This window comes from Microtus oregoni, unplaced genomic scaffold (assembly GCF_018167655.1).
Source record: "Microtus oregoni isolate MIOR12 unplaced genomic scaffold, Mior012 000033F_ref0000390, whole genome shotgun sequence".
Lineage (NCBI taxonomy): Eukaryota > Metazoa > Chordata > Mammalia > Rodentia > Cricetidae > Microtus > Microtus oregoni.
In genome coordinates this window covers 12,419,562-12,438,629 of record NW_024543092.1, presented here as the reverse complement: position 1 = coordinate 12,438,629, position 19,068 = coordinate 12,419,562, and the positions used below count along the sequence as shown (strand labels likewise).

Here is a 19,068-nt window from a genome sequence, read left to right as displayed (position 1 = left end):
TCAGGTGTGTGCCAATGTGCCCAGATTGCTGTGTGGTTTTCGTGACTTTTTCTGCGTACCAATTAGAAGTTGTTTTATTTGGGCTGTACTTGAGCAAGGCTGGTTAGGGCTGGTCATACTGTTGAACAATCAATCTCTAGGGGTTTTTATTTTGCAGATCTGGAAGCCTATTAGCCATTAAATAGCTCTTCCTTCCCATTTCTCCAAGCCCTGAGCAAACACTATTCAACTTTCCTTGTGTAAGTTGACTACTCCCGGGATCTCGAGCTAGGCGAATAATGCAGGTGTTTTGTTTTGTTTTATATTGTTTTGACTTCTGGCAGCTTATTTCACACTCAAGGCGCATCCACATGCCACAATTCCTTTATTTTTAATGATAAAACATCATCTATAACATGTGTAGTAAGCATTTTCTACCTACCCACTGCCCATGGACATTAGGGTTGCTTGCTTCCATGGCAATGTCTATTATGGATATCTTGGTCTTTCTTTTCCTTAGTTATCTTTGGATGGTGACGAACTCTTCTGGGAATAGTTGTGTACAAACACATGTCTTCTAATATAACATACCTGCCATTGTTAAGGGTCAATCATGTTGCTCTTGATTCTTCAGGAAAAATGACATGCTTCTAAATAATACTAAAGTGATATTCTGAGTATTAGCAAAAGGTGGAGTTAATAGCAATGGGAATGTTTAAAACAACTTGCATGATTACATTCTCATTATGCCACAGCAGTGTTTCAGTATCTTATGTCAGATCAATTCTCAGCAACATTTGCTCTGTATCTGTGCCTTAATCTGTATTTCTAACACCTTATGCTTTTATGCAATGCCCTGTGATTACATCTACCCTCATGGCCCTTCCACCTCCATCCCATTCCCACCAACCCCTGTCTTCTTTTCAGCTAGTCCTGTCTGACTCTCATGTCTCTCTTTTCCTTTCTTGTCTTTTGCTTTTAGGCATCATGCAGGAAACCCCACTTTTTGTGTGCTCGTGATGCAATGGCGTCCTGTATCCAGAGATGGCCCCTGCCACATTCCACCTGATGTGAATAGCAATGATAAGAATAGACTTGTTAGATAACAAAATTAACCGTGGACTTAGACTAAAGAATTTGGAATGTGTGAGTCTTTAGTACTCTGTATTGCTGATGAAAATAATAAAGTTTTACTCCATTCAAACACATTTGAAAATAATGTTAGAGCCCCCAATTGCTATACATTTCCTTTGTGATATATTTATTTTTTTTCTGGTAATATTTTTCATCAAAATTGGCTAAGTAAAACAAGATGATCAGGATGAACTAGAAAGTCATTCAAATTTCAGGACAATTTTCTGTGCTCTGAGTCACAGTGAGAATTTGTGAACAAATTTCCTTTTTCATTGAGCTGGATTATAAAATTGACACACAAACTCATGATTCTTTTGCCTAAATCCCATCTTGCTATTTTCTTGCGAGGATGTCTGGAATATTGTGTGAGAAATGGCTGAAGCATTATGAAAACTCTGAAGATGGACTGGAGTCCCAACACTGTGCGAGAGTGAAGGCCAAGTCAATAGTCTCTCTGTTTTATCACGTCTGGAACCAGGAAGAGCTATTTCTGTCCCTGAGTTTGTCTGTGGATTGGGTTAGCTAGCAACATATTTGCAGACTGTTCCTTGAACAGAAATGAACTGTTGACCAAGGTTAAGGTGGGCTCTGGAGGCCACTCATCCCTCTTCAGAGCACAGTGGAGGTGCCGGCCCTGCGCTGGCCAGTGCGCCTGTGGAAAGGTCACTTTGCCGAGAGACCAAAAGCAAACCCTGGCTTCTGCAGCTCCTGGGCCTCCGCGGGGCCCTGGGGAAGGAGCCCTGGTGTAAACAAACTCCTGCGTAGTACCTAGAGTGTTTGATTCCTGGCAAAGTTAAGCTTGCTTCTCAGCAAGCCCGGGGCTATAGATGTGCACGTCTTAGTTCTAAACAAGCATATCTGTGTCCTAGACCGTGCTATTCCGATATATTCCTGGCAGTGAGACTGAAGGCCCCATCAGGTCTTGATTCTGTAGGGAGAGTGGTCTCCATTTTGTCCTGAAAAAGCATGCAACCTAAAGGAGGCAGCCAAGAAGACTGGCAAGGAGGTTGTATCAGCCTTTACTCGTATATTCAAAAGTCTGCGTGGGCACTTCAGCCGCTCTGTTCTCTAGTTCACAGTGGGTTCAGGACACTGGTTTGTAGTTTTATCTAATGGATAAATGGATTATTGTCTTAATTATAGTCAAAGGATGCATGTGAAACCTAAACATATGTTTCTGTGTCCCAATTGCAATGCATAATGACATCAGAACTTATGGGAAAGGACACTGGGCATTCATTTTTATTCTGTAAAGCCAAGCAGTGACAAGAGATGCCACTTCCCAGCAGTGGAAAATCTATCTATCTATCTATCTATCTATCTATCTATCTATCTATCTACACACACACACACATTAGTTTGTAGTAATTTAGTTTGTAGTAATTTGCTTTTAAAATAGTATTTTACTCTTATAGTCTGCACAGATGAGCCAATTACATAGTGATTATTGACAGTAATTTCCTTGCCTATTCTAGCTAATGTTCAAGTGATTGGTGTCCTATCTGGACATTATTCATTGAGAAACAGTTCTCTTATTTTCCTGATGCTGGTACTACATGGAGCCGCAGGGAGTGCACAATGTATGTGCTCATTTTGCGTCGTTTCATTGCAGCTTGTGTTAGCAACAGTCACTGCTTCCAAGTGCGTTAGCAACAGTCACTGCTTCCAAGTGAACCCGAGCTCCTCTTCTCCCACATAACTGACTGGCTAATGCCCTCTAGGTGATTTTGCTTGGATTATAAATTAGCCGCGTTATAATTAAGCTTCAAACATTTTTCCAGCTATCAACAAGTTAACAGTTTTGTTCCAATTTATTAAATACTACTCAACTGCGTATTTGTATTTTATTTTAAAAACCATAGTAAGGTTTTAAAATGTGATGTCTAAAGCTGGGCGAGGTGGCACCACCTTAACCTCAGCACCCGGGAGGCTGAGGAAGGACAACTTCCAACTGCGAATTCAAGGCCCTGCTGGCATGCATAGTGAGATTCATGTGGGGGGGGGGGGGAGAGGGAGAGGGAGAGGGAGAGGGAGAATATTATAGTAGCCTCTTTCTTGAGCCAATCATTTGTCTTATATATTACGTACCATTTTACCCTCATTTTTCAAGTCTATTCCCAGGCCAGCACCCTTCCAAGACCTGAGATCTGAAAATGCAGTGTTCACCACTCTTTTCCAATTACATTAAGCCTTAACCTTACTTATTTTTACTCCCTGTGCATAATTTTGGATTTACTCACGGTAGTAAGTCTCACCCCACCACACGCACGCACACACACACACACACACACACACACACACACACACACACATGCTCACACGCACACAGTCTCCTCCTGGCATTCTTGCTCTCTCCCTTGCTCTTTGTTTTCTCTTTATATGTTTGTTACTGCTAATCTCCATTCCATTGGGCTCTACCCAAGTTTATAAGGGTACAATTAGAGTTTTTTTTACATGTACAAAGACAATGGCAGGTGAGATATCTTTGAGGTAAAATAAAAGAACATGACAAGTATTTCACTGGCGGTCGGTCACTTATAAACTTACAAGCAAGGGCAACTTCTAGTTTGGATTTTATAACTTTCAGCAAATGGCAAAATATAGCACAAATGGTTAAATACATCCCTAGCATCGTGGGCTGAATGGAGAGAAAAATTTAAGTGACAAAAAGAAATCTGAGGGATTTCTATGCCTCTCCTGCCACTGGAGCAAATGGGCTGACTTCCAGGTAGGCATACCTAAGAATAAGGAACTCGAATGAGCCTGTAACCCTGCAGAGAGGAGAAAGCAAAGGAAAAGAAACAGCATTATGAAGCCAGGGCAAGTGTCCAAGGAAGAGAAGCAGAAAGAACATAATTGTGGGGGGAAAATGAGAGAGGCTACCTTGTGAAAAGAGATGCATCTGGCAGGGGACTGGCGATTGCACAGGTGGAAGAGAGGGACCAAGAAAATGGCCTCCTAATAATTGGGGAGAGAAAGCGGGTAGCAGAGGGCTGTGGAAAGAAAGATGCCTCTACTGTGCCCTTCCCTGTTTCTGCTTTTGGATAAAACCCCACAACTGCTATTGGTAAGCCAGACAGTTACTCTTTGAGTTGGCTGCACCAAGTACTTAGAAGGCAAATAAGTAACTAGGTATAATTTCTTCTAATATGTAGATGTAGTGGAATGTGCAGCTCCAAAGTTCTTAGCAATTCATTGATGGAGGAAGGTCATTGGCTAATAAAGAAACTGCTTTGGCCCATTTGATAGGCCAGCCTTTAGGTGGGTGGAGTAAACAGAACAGAATGCTGGGAGGAAGAGGAAGTGAGCTCAGATGCCATTTCCTCTCCTCTCTGGGGCAGATGCGATGAAGCTCCGACCCAGGATGGACGTAGGCTAGAATCTTCCCGGTAAGCGCACCTCAGTGCTACACACATTAATAGAAACGGGCCAGGCAGTGTTTAAATGAATACAGTTTGTGTGTTGTTATTTCGGGGCATAAGCTAGCCAGGCAGCTGGGAGCAGGGCAGCAGGAATGCAGCCTGCAGCTCCTTCAACAATTCATGGATCTGATTATACAATTCTTAGGTTCCATCTTTGATCTATTCTGCAGGACAGAGATTCTGTTTCCTAATCAGAAATAGCACATGTTAATATTAACATTAATGTAGCATGTAATAGTGTTTGTAGTAATCTACTGTGTATTATGTAAAAAAAAACTAATAGCAGAAAAATTAGAACCTTGTTAACTTGAATAGATCAATTAGCTTTAATTATTATAGAAATATTTAAAAGCTAAAAGCTTAGATATGCCACCCCAAGACTTAGTCAAGGTGTCCAGAAACATTTAAGGAATAAAGTTTATTAGGCTAATAACTATTAAGGAGACCAATGCCCTTCACCGAAGCATGTCGTCTGAAACTGACAAATGCAGCCGACCTGTAGACAGGGAGGAGCAGCCACTTCCATACAGAGCGTGCACTGACTCACGAATGAGGAAGGACTGTGGCCAGGCCTCATAAGAAATGCAAGCCAGAGGAAGGGAAATGACTTTTGTGTTATTTATTTTCTCTTTTCCTTTGCTCCATCCTCTTTTTTTCTGAAACCTCTATATTTACCAGACACGAGATTTCTATTCATTATCTACAATCGGTCTTTTAACCTCTGATTTATGGCCAGTATTTTAGGCCATTTGCTTGATTCTGACAGAACCTTTTATTAAATTTTACTTATTTATTGAACCTATTTTTTGTAGTGCTGGGTGGAAGGAGGGTCTTGCACACTGATCTTCCATAGAGCTCCACAGGATTTGGTTCTGGCTCCGGCTGTAAAGTCTGGAAGCCTGCTCCTTTTCTCTCTGTATGATTCTGCTCCGTGCTTGCACTGTTTTCTTAATCATCTCTGAGATTCTGACTTTTGCCCTCTTGCATCTCTTTTTTCTCCATATTCATTAAAAACAACTTTTGATCTTCCTTTCATCGGGTTTTTTCCCAAATTCTGGGGGATTCTTGGCTGTTCTGGCCCTTTTCAGTGTTTATGGTGGCACCTTCCACCCCTAATTTTGGTTTGTTTCATAAATAACCAGGAAAATGGAGGGAAAACAAAGATGGAGTAACTAGGAAGGCTGGCTGGAATCTCATCTTTCTACTTTCTGTATATTCTGGGTGTTTTCATTTTTATTAGTTTTAAAAATAAGCAGATGACAAATGGGTTCCAGATGGCACACACTCTTAGTTTTTGATGAGCCTTCTCCCACTCCCCCACTTTTCCTCCTACCCCGAACTCTTCATGGCACATATCCTGTGACCCTCCTCCTTCACCTGCCGCATCCCCCAGCAACATCTCTTTGTCACCGATCACAGTCCCTTTTCTAGTTTCATATACACAGATGCACGCATCACAGACATACACACACACGACATAGATGCACACACAGACACACATCACACATATAACACAGATCTGCCAGTTCCCAATATCTCGGCTGGGACCTCCAATTGCTGCGCACGGCACCCCCGTATCTGATCTCTGTGCGCTGGACTCCAGTTCGAGGGCTTCGGGCAAGGGGGCGGGAGGTTAAAATACACAGACACACACAGACAGAGAGACAGAGACACGGGTCATCTGTGAATTCCCCAAGAATGCCCCCTTTATTGTGTTCAGGGGCAGATTATGTAGAGATAGCCACTCCCCAACCAAATCCACCAGAAACCACTCTCCTGCCATCAGGAACTCCTGAAGGTCTCGTGCTCAGAGCAGCTGTAGGCACTCAGATCAGGGGAAAACAAGTTGCTTACAAGAAATTCAGGATCTGGGGTCTCACTGCTCCCAACACAGATCCACACACATACAGATACTCATCACAGACATACACACGCATGACACAGATACATACACAGACACACATAACACACATACACAGACACACAGATACAGGGATACTCACACAAAGACGCAGATACACACACATACACACGCACGACACAGATACACACACACACACATACACACACACACACACACACACACACACACACATATATATATACACACAGAGACAAGCACACACATTCTTAAAATGTGGAATGTATACATGAGACAAAGTATGATCATTTATCTTTCTCAGCTTGGCTTAATTAAGCATAATAATCTTCTGTTTAGTGCATTTTCCTGACCATGTTGTCATTTCTTTTTTTTTTTTTTGCACTGAACAAAACTCCATTGTTTATATGTGTCACAAGCGGTTCCTTCTATTCCTGATTTCTTTAGAGCTTTTATCATGAAGGTGTACTGGACTATGTCCAGTGCTTTTTCTCCATCTACTGAGATGCTCATGCTGTTTTTCTGTCCTTAATGCCATTTATATGGTGTATTATATTTATCTTTAAGTATATGTTGAACTAAGCATACATCCCTAGGATGAAATAACTCTCAAGCATCTTTTAGGTTAGATGCCAATCTTCGTCAAATTTCAATCAGTTCATATTCACTTATACAACTGAAGAAATGTCCAAACAAATATTCGAACATTTTGAGACTTCATTCTCTCTTGGATCCTACCCCAGCCCCAAAGACATTTAATTTTGGTAGATTATTCTTCCCTAATGCTAGAATCAAGTTCTACTGTGGCTTGGGAATGATGATTGTATTAATTTCTGTTGCTGCAGAAACAAGCTTCCACTGACTGGAGAGATTAAAATAATAGATGCTTATTATTAAACCACTCTGGAGAATAGAAGTCTGAGTGTTGGTGCCATATGGCTAATACCAAGGCATCAGTAGGGCTGTGACCCTCCTAGAGGATCTTGGGAAGAATATTTTCCTTGCTTCCTTCAGTTTCCTGGATTCCAGTAGACTGGAAGTCTACTTCATACACTCACGTTATACCCGTCTGGTATATTGTCACAGTTCCTTCCCTCACTACTGCCTTCCTCTTATATCCTTCATGGACCTGTGTGACTATGATAAGATACTTCAATAGCCCAGGATAAGGCCCTCCCTCCGCTGATCTGAACATGAGTACAGCTTGCACTACATCAAAGTAGCACGTGCATTCACAGGTTCTAGGCGTTAAGGCATGGACAGTTCCAGGCATCGTTATTCTGCCTAAACACAATCAGATGATAAATTTAATCTTTGGCTCATCAGATGCTAACATATCTATTAATACTTCAATATGCTACCACATAGTAAAATTTAATTCATTTTTAAAATATTTGTGGTCACATCTACATAGTCCTGTGCAGCAAGGATTCTAATTGGTCTTAATAAAAACCCGGAGTCAGATACAGGAGTTCATGCTGAGAGATCAGAGAAGCAGAGCCACCATCTAGTTCTTACCTTTACTGAATCCTCAGACCAAAGGGGCAATCCTGTCCCTACAAATCCTCAGACTGAATGTTATGCGCTCCTGCCTCCTTTTACTTTGCCTTCCTCCCTCTGCCCAGCCATATCCCTTCTTGTCTCCACCTCCTTAATGTTGGAGTTAGAGGTGTGTGTCAGCACTGCTGGCTCTGTTTCTCTTTTTAGATGGCTCTTGTAGCCCAGGGTTGCCTTGAACTCAGTTTGCTCTGCTTCCCTCTGCTGGGACTAAAGGTGTGTACCATGACTGCCTGGCTAACTGGTGGCTGGTTCCATACTCTGATCTTCAGACAAGCTTTATTTGTTAGATCACAAACAAAATATCACCACAGTCCTGCACCACTTCTTTGGTCAAATCTCATACTTGGTTTCTACTTTTTCCTCGTCTGGATATAAGACCTCTTGGGTTACATGGTAATGCCAAGGCTGTTACCTCGTACCTCATTACCACTTACATGGGAACCCTATTCCTATGTGAACATGGGACATCACAGCTACTCAGGCAGGGCACCATGACCAGGTGGGGCATGAGTTGTAAAGGTTTGCATGAGTAAAAGAGAATTAAAACTTATAGCTTTGTTTCCAAATTAAGTCCCCACTGCTGATCTTTGCAAGACTGTATCCAGTTCGCACATGTTGGTTTCCTGTTTCCATTCTGAGATTCCATTAGAAGAGCCAAATTGTGGGATCAGGTAGAGTAAGTACAATGATTTTCTCTTGCGTGAACTATTTTATCATCACTGAGAATCCTGAATCAGGCTCCCCCTTGTAAATGTAACAAATAAGAATGAACCGAGAGGTTTTCCCCATGTTTTTGCTAAGCACCACTCCATTGATGGTTAGTTTTAGTCTCTCCTTCTTTGTTACTCCTTGAGGCTTTGGGGTGAGAATGTCTGAGTTTCCAAACCATGACACCCGTTCATCTCTTCTTTCATTATTCCGAATGGCTAGACCCCCAAGTTTAGAGTTGGGTGCATACCCCCTAAGGAAAACAGCCACATTTTCCAGTTTTCCCTGCAAAGGACTGTGGGCTTATTTAAGACTAAAGTTCATGGGGAAGGAATGTTAGTGTGAAAAATGGGCCGGAAGGGGACCCTCGTGCTTGGGACATAGACGCCGTGCTTCCCCATTTATTCCACCTCTGACCTTAGATAGGAAAGAAATCCCCCTCTCATTTAAGTAGCTGTTAATTCAGGATTCACAAATGCAATCCCACCTCAAACGTCACAGAAAAACAGCTCCAAACCTGCAGGTATCGAGCTAAGCGGAGGGACCAGTGTATCCTTCCAAGAATCAGAACAAGAGAACATATTTGCAATGATAACCAAAGACCTTTATTCCTGTCTTTAATTTCATACAATCACATTGGAAAAATAGTTGTGTCTACAAATGTACTTTCAGCAAAGGAAGCCAACAAGATGAAATATTGCGAGGGACTATGTGCAAAGTATTCGTGAAGTCAATGACTCCATTCAGCTTCTAATTTACATGTCCGTAAGCCAAGACAAAAGGGGAAACTTCAGAGCTGATGCTGGGCTTTTCTTAATTGTAGCCTTTAGGGATATAAATTCTGGTCAGAGAACCCAGTCCTTTAGAGATGGAGGACCTATCACTGCAGAAATGCAATTCTGAAAGTCCTTCTTATGGTATCTGGTTTTTATCCTTCTTTTTGTTATTCCCCTTAGATATTTTGCTTTATTTTCCACAGCAGCCTATCTGTTTAACATTCCGACTTAGTCACACTGATGATCTGTTCTGCGCTTTTGAATGGTTAACTACTTGCTATAAATAAACACATCAATTTTCCTCTATTGCTACCCTTGCAGAAAGCTTCAAATAATTGCAATGAATCTAGAGTCCACTTATCATTAAATATATTTTTCCTTTAAAGAATATATAGCATATGAAATTACAAGCCTTTCATGAGCTAAGGATGAATTTTAGAATGCTCAAATAATATTTACAATGTAAACATCACAGTTATTACATAAAGGAAATCACAATATTCACAACACACTTTATTTGGTTTTGCTATGGAAGTTGTTCTCTTGAATTAGATATGTAAAACTCATAATGTAGTCACTTCGTTGTTTTCCTTCATGAATTCTGGAATGAGAAAAGAATTAGAGCTTTAAACACAAACAATTTTAAAATTTGGCTCATGTTAGCTTTACTGCTCAGTTACTAAACCTCAATGTCTCCTTGCCCCTTGTCAACGGCCTCAGCTGAGACCGTACCTGGCAGAGCCAAGTAAGAATTATTCCTAGAACACCGACTGTCACAAAGGTACTAGGGGGTGAATAGGCTCTCTACTTAACCATTGATAAGGAAGCATTTGTAATTTTCACAAGGGAACTGCTTGCAGGAGAGCCTACGGCGCTTGTTTAAAACCACCCCTCCATGATCTCAGTGGTCTCTCATAAATGGCCTTACAGTCTATAATGGAATCTGCCCTTATATTTTGGTGTTTGCCATGTTCTTTATTTGTAATACTCACTGTATAAAGCAATGTTATATCTCTTGGTGTTGGGCGTGGAACCCAAGGCTCTTGTGCGGGCAAGACAAATGCTTTACCACCAAGTGAGACCCTTAGCCTGGCTTTTTTTTACCCTTGAGCTAAGGATAGGTCGTTGGGACTGTCTATATATGATATTGTTGTTACGGCCAGCTCCTGACCCCTTTAGCCCAAACACAGGGCTAGCTATTTCCCCAAACTTAGCCAAGGCTGGAATCGTGTCTACCTTCAGAGTCTACAAATCAGGTTCTACTGGGACCAGCCACTCCCAACTGTTTTGTATCTTTTCTTGGTTACTTCCATGCTAAATGGTTGTAACAGAAACCAGATAGCCCACAGAACTGTGACCATCTCTCCACAGTTTATTAAGGAAAAGTGGACTGATTTTTGACAAGGTGATAAAACATACTTTTGTCACTTGTCAAATATTGTGAGCAGAATCAGATGAAACACCGAGATTAGTGTTCCCGTAGCTTGTAAAAGAATACACCTTGTATCCACATTTATATAAAAGCAATTGTGAAAACAGTCTATATCTCTTTGCAGAAGAGAAAAATAGCACATTTTATTTTTCTATTCAAAACTATTCCACAACGAACACTGCTGGGGCTATAGTGCCTCTACTCACTTCATAGATCGAGCTTTGGCCTTCGTTCCATGATGGCTGCTATATTCATAGCACTGTAATCAATCCCAGAATGCCTTGGCATTTCCATAGTGCGCTTCTGGGTTATCTTAACTGAAGATCTAACAGGCAGTCTTGGGACTAACTCTTAAATGAATAGAAGCAGCATGAATTGAGTCTGCAGACTCAGACATTTTCCCTCATAAGTGTGAGTCAGGATGCTGTGTGTTTTAATTCCAGCACACACATGGGAGAAAAGTGAAAAGAGAAGAAGGCCAAACTCCTTATGGTGACGGGTGCCCTTGTCATAATGAGAACAGAGCAGGTGTTCACTGGGGTGCAATAGGCCTCAGGTAGAGGTGTTATGCAGAGTAGATAATATCTCCAGATAGAGGAAAATTTAGCCCTAGGATATTTTTGTCAACTGGCTCCTTCCTGAGTCTGTTCTTCACAGTAGCTGTGAGCCTACAGTAAGAATCCATAGGTGCACTTACCTCTGATCTTCAGCTCTCCCCAAAGGAGCCTCTTCATCATTTTTCTAGCTCTTCAGGGAAGTCTGGAGAGTCTCCCTCACTGCTGCAGACCAGAAGGAAAATGCATGTGTTAAAATTCTCAGCTGAGGAAAGTTCCAAAGAAACAATTATAACACCATGACTAGGTCATTATCTATGCCCTGCACGATGCACTGGCGATAAACAATGATCTCTGCAGATAGTGATTGCCTGTGAATTGTCTAAAATCAGTCTTATGGAATTATCACTTAGTAAGCCAAGAGGATACTCTTATCTGATTTTACTCAAACAGAATTATGCTTAAGGCTCACTGTTCATACAAAGACACCTGGAGTGAGAAGAGAGAGCACGCTACCCCTTATCAAATATTTGTACACCATAGGGACAGGTGCTTTTGGAACAAACACATAGATGACTCAATTAAATGTGAGGTTGGATACAGATATGATATGGTTCTCCTGCTTGCCAAAAAATGCTGATTGTCTTGTCCATGTTTTAAAAATAAACACCTGATTAAACTGCTGCCTAATTCCAAATAGCCATCATTTCCCAACCGCGTCGATGTGTAAATTCAAATGAAGTAACCTTTGAAGGTAGGTGTGTCCAGGTCAGTGTTCCCAGAGATACTGCTTTCTAATGGCTGTGGACTGGCATTCGTGACCCGGTATTTTAACGTTTGCCAGGGATGTTTGACACCAGCGTGAGTTGAGAATGGGTGAGCAGTTCACACAAAGCAGGCAGTGTGACGGAGAAGGAAAGAGGTCTCCAGATAGAGCTGACTATCTGAATGTCCATTACACATTTTCACTTCCCCAGGTATCTCTCTTTCCCCTTACCTCCGCTTTCCATTCAGAATGGAGTTCAAGTATTTCTTTACTGCCATTTGTTTCCTGAGGCGGGTGTAGTTATCCGTGAAGACTGCATCCGAGTGTCGTTTGATTGGCACAGGGTCTTCTGAGATGTTACTGCTAAAAACGAAGTGAGAAAGAAGTGAAAGTCAAGATGTCAATAGTAAAGAGGAGATGCATCAGTGCTCTGAACTTTTTCTTCTACAGAGTTTGGCACAGTTTGACTAGTTTTAAATTAGCTGCTTAAGAAAGATGTGTTGAGTCATTAAGTACCAAAACTATTTCACTCGGGGGTAGGGGAGTTGGTGGATTTTATTTAATAGCATGCATTATTTTTCTCTAAATAAATTGAACATTATCAAAGGGTTGTCAATCTTGAGCAATGAAAATAACATCCAAGAAAGGAAAATAGAATTTGGAGATAGAGCATTTATTAAAAAAAAAATAGTAAGTCCTCTTTACCTGATTCGTTTTCCAATGAGTGACTCAAGGTATTTTTTGGCAGAGATCTGACCCAGAAGTCTACTGTAGTCGCTGGTGAAAACTCCATCAGCATGCCTGGTGTTTCTGAAGCAAGGAAGCAAACACATGATAGCTTGGTAAAGCCTCTTGCAGAGGTCACCAAAAAAAAAAAAAAATCTGCAAGCTACTTACAGAACTGGTCACTAAAACTTCAGTCAAAAGTGAAGTCTCCTAACACCATAGCAAAAGGAAATTCCTAGTCACTTGAAGCAAGATATGAACTAGATGATTCTAGCCCAACATCTTAAAAAAGTGAGCTATTTTAGGTACATGCTTCATTTTTATTCCCTGACAGGATATTTAAAACGGATTTTTTAATACATTTTGTTTTAAAAATTCATTTATAGTTTCTATATATTTATGTATTTTTTAATGTGGCCTTAAATAAAAATACATACAATGAAAAAATATGTTAATTTGGTCAAACTCACCAGTATTCTGTATTTTAATTATTCTTTTCCACCAAAAATAATGGGGAGCAAATCTCTTGCGATAGAGCAGACCTTAGGTCCACGAGTGAATCCCATAAAAGTGAAACCTCTTTTATACTTTATCCTTAGTGTGACGCCATTTGGTCTGTTCTGAAGCATGACTCTAGACAGTCAGCTGCTCCTGTGAACAGCACTGTTGGCTGTCTGGACCCTTTGCCCCTGTTTCCTCCTGGAATCCTGACTGGCAGTTTGACCTGGCGTTTGTCTAACCTGAGCTGTTGAAGTGAGGCTCACAGGGTGCAGGGAACTTATGTCAATCAGGCTGAGCCTCGAGTCAGAGAAAGCTATCCCTCGGTAAGATGAAACTAGGATATTTAATCTTTTCAAATGTGCTTCCTCGGTAGACAAATAAGAGTGAACTTACCTGGAAACATCATAATAGGGTGTGTCGTTTTCCGCTAAGGCATTCTGCAAGATGTCAGTGTCTGCTTTTAATGAGACTTGATCAGGATCACTTGCTCCTTCAAACTGCATCCTGTCATCCAACCTATTAAGGTAAAACACAATAGAAATGCAATTCTGTCCTCTCTTAAAAGATGGTATTTGTGGACCTACAACTATTTAGAGCAGGAGAAAAAGATATTGGGACATATCCTTCTGCAAGATAAGAATAGAATAATTTGACTCTATAGCTTCCATGTTTAATGAAAATATAAGCAGTAATTTTGTGTGAGCTCACCAAAATGACATCATTCAACTTTGATAAGCTTTCTAAACCAAACATAATTTCTACATAATTCAATTCTAGCAAAGCCGTAAGCAAAGCGCATTGCTTCGGTGTACCTGACTATGTCCTTTTGTGATGCAGCATTAACAGGTAGGATGTGTTATACAAGATATAGACAAACAAAAAGCGAGTATTCAGTATGAAAACTGATACTTATGTAAGTGGTGATGATTGCTCATATTCAGGAGAGGAGCAGCACACAAGTTGCTTTTCTCTCTCTAGTTCCCAGATGTGTACCCCTAAGCTTTATGTCATTGATCAAACCAACAGATCTCCACATTTGTGAGTGGTTATTACAAGACAGTGAATTTAACGTGACCCGCCAGTTCCTCATATTGCACGTGTTAGCACATTCTTGGTAGAAATGCATTATGCTGTACTACAAAATAAGAATTGTCTTTATGACATATAGAATATGACCTACTTGTGGATGCATGTGTATTTTTAATATCAGTACTACTTTGAAAGTGTGTGTGTGTGTGTGAGAGAGAGAGTGTGTGTGTGTGTGTGTGTGTGTGTGTGGAGTGTGTGTGAGTGTGAGCATGAGTGTTTATGAGTGTGAGGGCATGTATGTGCAAAATTAGGGTTAACCTCCAAAGAGTTTCCTCTCGTGGGCACTTTGTATCTCTGGGTGGTGAGAAGCAGTCCTTCCTAGCCTGGGGCTGAGCAGTCAGTGTGGATTTCAGCATTCCTGTGATTGTTCCTGTGACCGAGATGTGAGTACTGGGAATCTAGCTATCAACGCATGATGGGGTGACGTGTTATACAATTTCCAGATCAATAGCTGAGAGATTATTCATTCTACTGAGCATAAGAAAGGACAAATAACCAAAAGGATGGTTTGCCTTTAGATGCCAGTGATTCTGCAGATTAGAAAGGGCAAGGGTGAGTAGATTATTAACATACATCTATTTTACTTTAGGTTAAATTGAGTTATGGTATGCTTTACGACTGTGAATCATGAACTTCAACACATCAAAGAGTAAAGCTAAGAACTGGTGTGTCAAACACCAATGCTGTGAGGATTGTAGCTTAGTACACACACTTCCTCATGATCGCTAATATTGGCTAGGCGATTTTTTCCTAGACCCATTTCTGCCCAATGCAATTTCATGTGTGTATCGCATTAATGAACTATTAATATTATAGTCATTTTATTAAATGTAAATTTAAATGAAATTGGCATGTAAACAAATATTTTTTTTCTACCAGATAAAGAACTGAATGGAGATGGAAAATCAAAGGAATTTGTTTGTTTTCTAACACTAGTTTGGAAATGGGACCCATCTGGTATGCAAAACTGATGTTGTCTTTCATGTACAGAAGGTAAATTCTGGATCCCAGAACAAGCTTTCCGAGTTTGGTTGGAAACAAATTTGCTTAGCATTATAACCAAAGTATTGAAATAAATAGTGTACAATTTAAAATGCAGCACTCTCCGAGATGTCATATGGGAAATCTCATTTAGATACTCAGGAAATGCCTGAGGTGAGGGTGTGCTTTCCTGGAATGAAACTTACCTCCCAGCAGAAGGTGGTCCAAAGAGAGGCCAGGCCAGGGACTGAGAAGACAGCACACTGAAGAGCATCAGGAGCACCAAGAACTGGGGCTTGCTTCTGGCTTCCATCTCGGTGCCTCTGGAAAGAGAGAAGGTGCTGGCTTTCCCAGTCACACTTGGCAACATTCTGAGGGCCAAGCAATACTGCTAAGGGCTCTTGTGGAGTTGAGAAAAAGTCATTTCCTCTTTAGAAAAGTATCAGATTTGTTGCCATAAGATTACTTTTAAAAAATAAAGATTTCCCTTGGGTTAAGACATCTGAATGCAAGCGAATTTCCCTTTTGTCTTTCCCTCAGCAGACACTCAGGCACCGTTAGTGCTTGTTCAAGACTATACTCCTGCTGTGCTGCAGATAAACAAACTCCAGACACAGTGTTTTGATAGCACAGTTGTAATATCCAACCTCCATGTCTTTTCTGGTGAAAGAAAAAGCTTCAAGGAATTCGTTGGGGTTTTTTTCCCCTTTAAACTTCAATGTCTGATTGCTATAAAACTGGAGTGTTACCGGTACACTTAATGATTTCTAGTAAGTTATATTCACAAGTTTGAATGTTTATGTGTACATATAGAATAAAAAGTATAGCTCTGCATCATTAAGAAAAATCTTGTATACATATGATAGTTAAATTCTTATTTTCCCCGCATGCATTAAAGATATCACTGCAAACCCACAAATGAACTCAAGAATGAAAGCTGATGTCTCCAGAGTCACTCGGCATTGTTACAAGTTTTCCCAGAACATCAGTGTGTGTGTGTGTGTGTGTGTGTGTGTGTGCGCGTGCACGCGCGCATGCAGAACCCATGCGTCTTGCATTCGTCCATACACACATTGTATTTCTAAATGCTTTTCAGCATACATACAGGTGTTCAAAGATTTTGTCTCTGGATAACTAAAAGTCACAGCATTTAAAGAAAAGCACTTTAAGCAGAAGTTAAAAGCCTCAAAAACAAAGACAGCAACTGAACCCTTTGGTCAAAACTCCACACACAAGCAAACTCATCTTACTTCACTTTTTAAGATGCAATATTTAATAAAGGCAATATTTAAGTAAGACTAAGAATCTTCTAAACAGATGGGTTCATATGAGAGAAATTGAGGCATTTCTACCTTTATCGAGTGGCTTATTGTTACTATTTTATTTTGTTATTGCAAAAGATAAACACTGTAAAATGCTTTTTAAGAGAGAAAATTAAAAAGACAAACCTCTCCTATACAAAGTCCCAAAGGCAGATAAGAAGTGAAGGGAAGGTTTTACTTACCCTGGGCTGTTTCCTTGAGGCTGGGCTGCCTTTAGGGAGAGTAGGAGCTGTCTAGGGTGCTGAAGTCCTGGCCGGGAGAAGGCTCCACCAGTCTGCCCTGGTCCTGGGGAATGGATGTCTGTTGCCTGCTAGAGCTCTGCACTCCAACCTGACCAGCATTTCAAAGTCCCTCGTTTTATAAGGCTTGTGCTTGGGGCTGAGCAATCAGAAGGCTGCCCGAAAGACGTCACAGTGGTGATCCCATGGGATGAACAGGTCTTGAAGTTCTTATTAAATTGTCATCATGCCTGATTTATATACATTTATAGCAAACAAGTTCAAGATAGAGGAAATGTACTTTTTGAAACAAAAACAAAAATTAAAACTAAAAAGTGCCAAGCTGGATATGCAATGCTTTATTCTTTGCTTAGTTGTCATGAATTAGAGCATGATTATTATGTCGTCGCTCAGGGACTAAGGCATTGCTTAGAAAATAAAAACTTCTTGTAAAAAGAAGCAGAAAACAAACGCTTGTGTGTGTTATGCTTACAGTATAATTCTTATTGTTTCATGAAGTGTCAATTTTCTTAATACCTTTTTATCTTTATGCTGTTTATTCAGATCAGAATTATCATTTTATTGAAGCATATCTTAATTTTAAAAGCAACCATCAATAATTTTGCATCTTTCTGTTATTACATTTTCTTTATGTTGAAGTTAGTCCTCAGGGAAAGTTCTTAAGTCATAAAGATGCTATAGTATACACACTATTTCTTAAGCAATGACTTTATCACTCTTCCATACTGTAATTCCCACTACTTCCCTTCACATCTTATATTAAAGGTTTCAGAAATAAATGATGATCAGACTATACACTCCAGGGGTTGAATTTCTCTTTCTCTTCAAAAGCTTGCTCCTCATTTTATGTCTTTGCATAGTGTTGAATCTCTTCGTTTCCTACACTGCCTTCAAAACTCACCCCTACTTCAGAATTTTGACATTCCTGACTCAATCACTTTACATAAAGGTGGTTTCAAATATCAGTTGGTTTGAAATTTTTGTAGAGTACTGTGATGAATGCTTAATTTTTGCTGTTGATTTTGCACCCAAAGAAGTCGGACATACATTTTAATTGGGACATAACGTCAAAACGCAGCTAACGTAAGAGTGTCATAGAAAACAAAGACGAAGTTCTTTCTTTTAAAAGCCCTGATGTGCGCATGCTGTTACATTCCCTTTGCATTCTCCTCAGGGAGACGAAGCTCTCAATCTCCTTTACTCTCTTCTACTCAAAGATCTTAGTATCTCCTTGCTGCCCTCAAGGGCAACTGATGTAGTGAGAGTTGTCTTGCTGGGGCTTAATCATATTTTCTAATCCAGTTACAAGAAAAATTAAATGAATTAAATTTCAAAATGTCTGGAATTTTGTTTTCCAGTTGACAGCTCTGACTTAAGCCAGAGTTCCTGTGGCTTAATTCCAGGAAATCTTTTGTTTTTTTTTAACCAGTTGTTACAAACTAGAGGTTAAAATGGTTTTCATATGGAATTTTTTATTCTGAGCTCATTGTCACCAAATCCTCAGTGAAACAATTTCATTTTAAAACTGCACTGGAAAAACATAAATAGATTAAGGATTACAGAGGAATCGATCCTGAATGATAAGCCAAAAAAAAAAAAAAATGACATCAGGATCGCTTACCACTTGGTCTAAGAAGCAGTCATGAGGAGTAACTGTGATATATTTGTGCAATAATAAAGACAGTTTCTGCCATCATCATAATGAAACAAGGTAATAAAGAGAATTTGTTTTCTTACCTATGGAGGAAAATAGACCAAATCACAGAATTAGCTGAATTTACTCAGGACCTAAAGCCATTTTAAATGGAACCACAGCACCATCTGCAGTTTGAAGTATTAACTCAAAGATTTTATGAAACAGTGTTCCTTTCTGGTTTGTTTTCTTTTGTTTAAGGGCATGGAGAGAAAACCAGAGCTCCACTGATCAACTAATGGAAAGACTTTTTCACTTATGTTAACCATAAGAAAAATGGCTATATTGAATTTGTCATGAAGAATTT

General features: G+C 40.2%; 1 protein-coding gene across 2 annotated transcripts; it reads right to left on the bottom strand.

The window, feature by feature from the left end:
- Positions 1 to 9,264: 9,264 nt before the first annotated feature.
- On the bottom strand, positions 9,265 to 17,148 carry LOC121466511 (vasoactive intestinal peptide). 2 transcript variants are annotated; one of them, XM_041680251.1, is made up of 7 exons: positions 17,012 to 17,148; positions 15,714 to 15,830; positions 13,831 to 13,953; positions 12,916 to 13,020; positions 12,442 to 12,573; positions 11,588 to 11,669; positions 9,265 to 10,059 (listed from the first exon to the last, which is right to left on the bottom strand). In XM_041680251.1, exons 2-6 carry the CDS (start codon positions 15,818 to 15,820, stop codon positions 11,624 to 11,626), a joined length of 513 nt encoding a protein of 170 aa, XP_041536185.1. In that variant the 5' UTR covers positions 15,821 to 15,830; positions 17,012 to 17,148; the 3' UTR covers positions 9,265 to 10,059; positions 11,588 to 11,623. The 2 variants fall into 2 exon arrangements, with proteins under 2 accessions (XP_041536185.1, XP_041536186.1); XM_041680252.1 differs by having other exon boundaries at positions 11,588 to 11,666.
- Positions 17,149 to 19,068: the final 1,920 nt, after the last annotated feature.

Excerpts from the sequence above, each read along its gene's own strand:
- LOC121466511 (XM_041680251.1), bottom strand. The coding sequence starts at position 15,820 with ATGGAAGCCAGAAGCAAGCCCCAGTTCTTGGTGCTCCTGATGCTCTTC. Across the intron at positions 13,021-13,830 it reads CCCTATTATGATGTTTCCAG|AAACACCAGGCATGCTGATG; the intron begins GTAAGTTCACTC and ends TCCTTGCTTCAG. Across the intron at positions 11,670-12,441 it reads ATTCTGAATGGAAAGCGGAG|CAGTGAGGGAGACTCTCCAG; the intron begins GTAAGGGGAAAG and ends TCTGGTCTGCAG.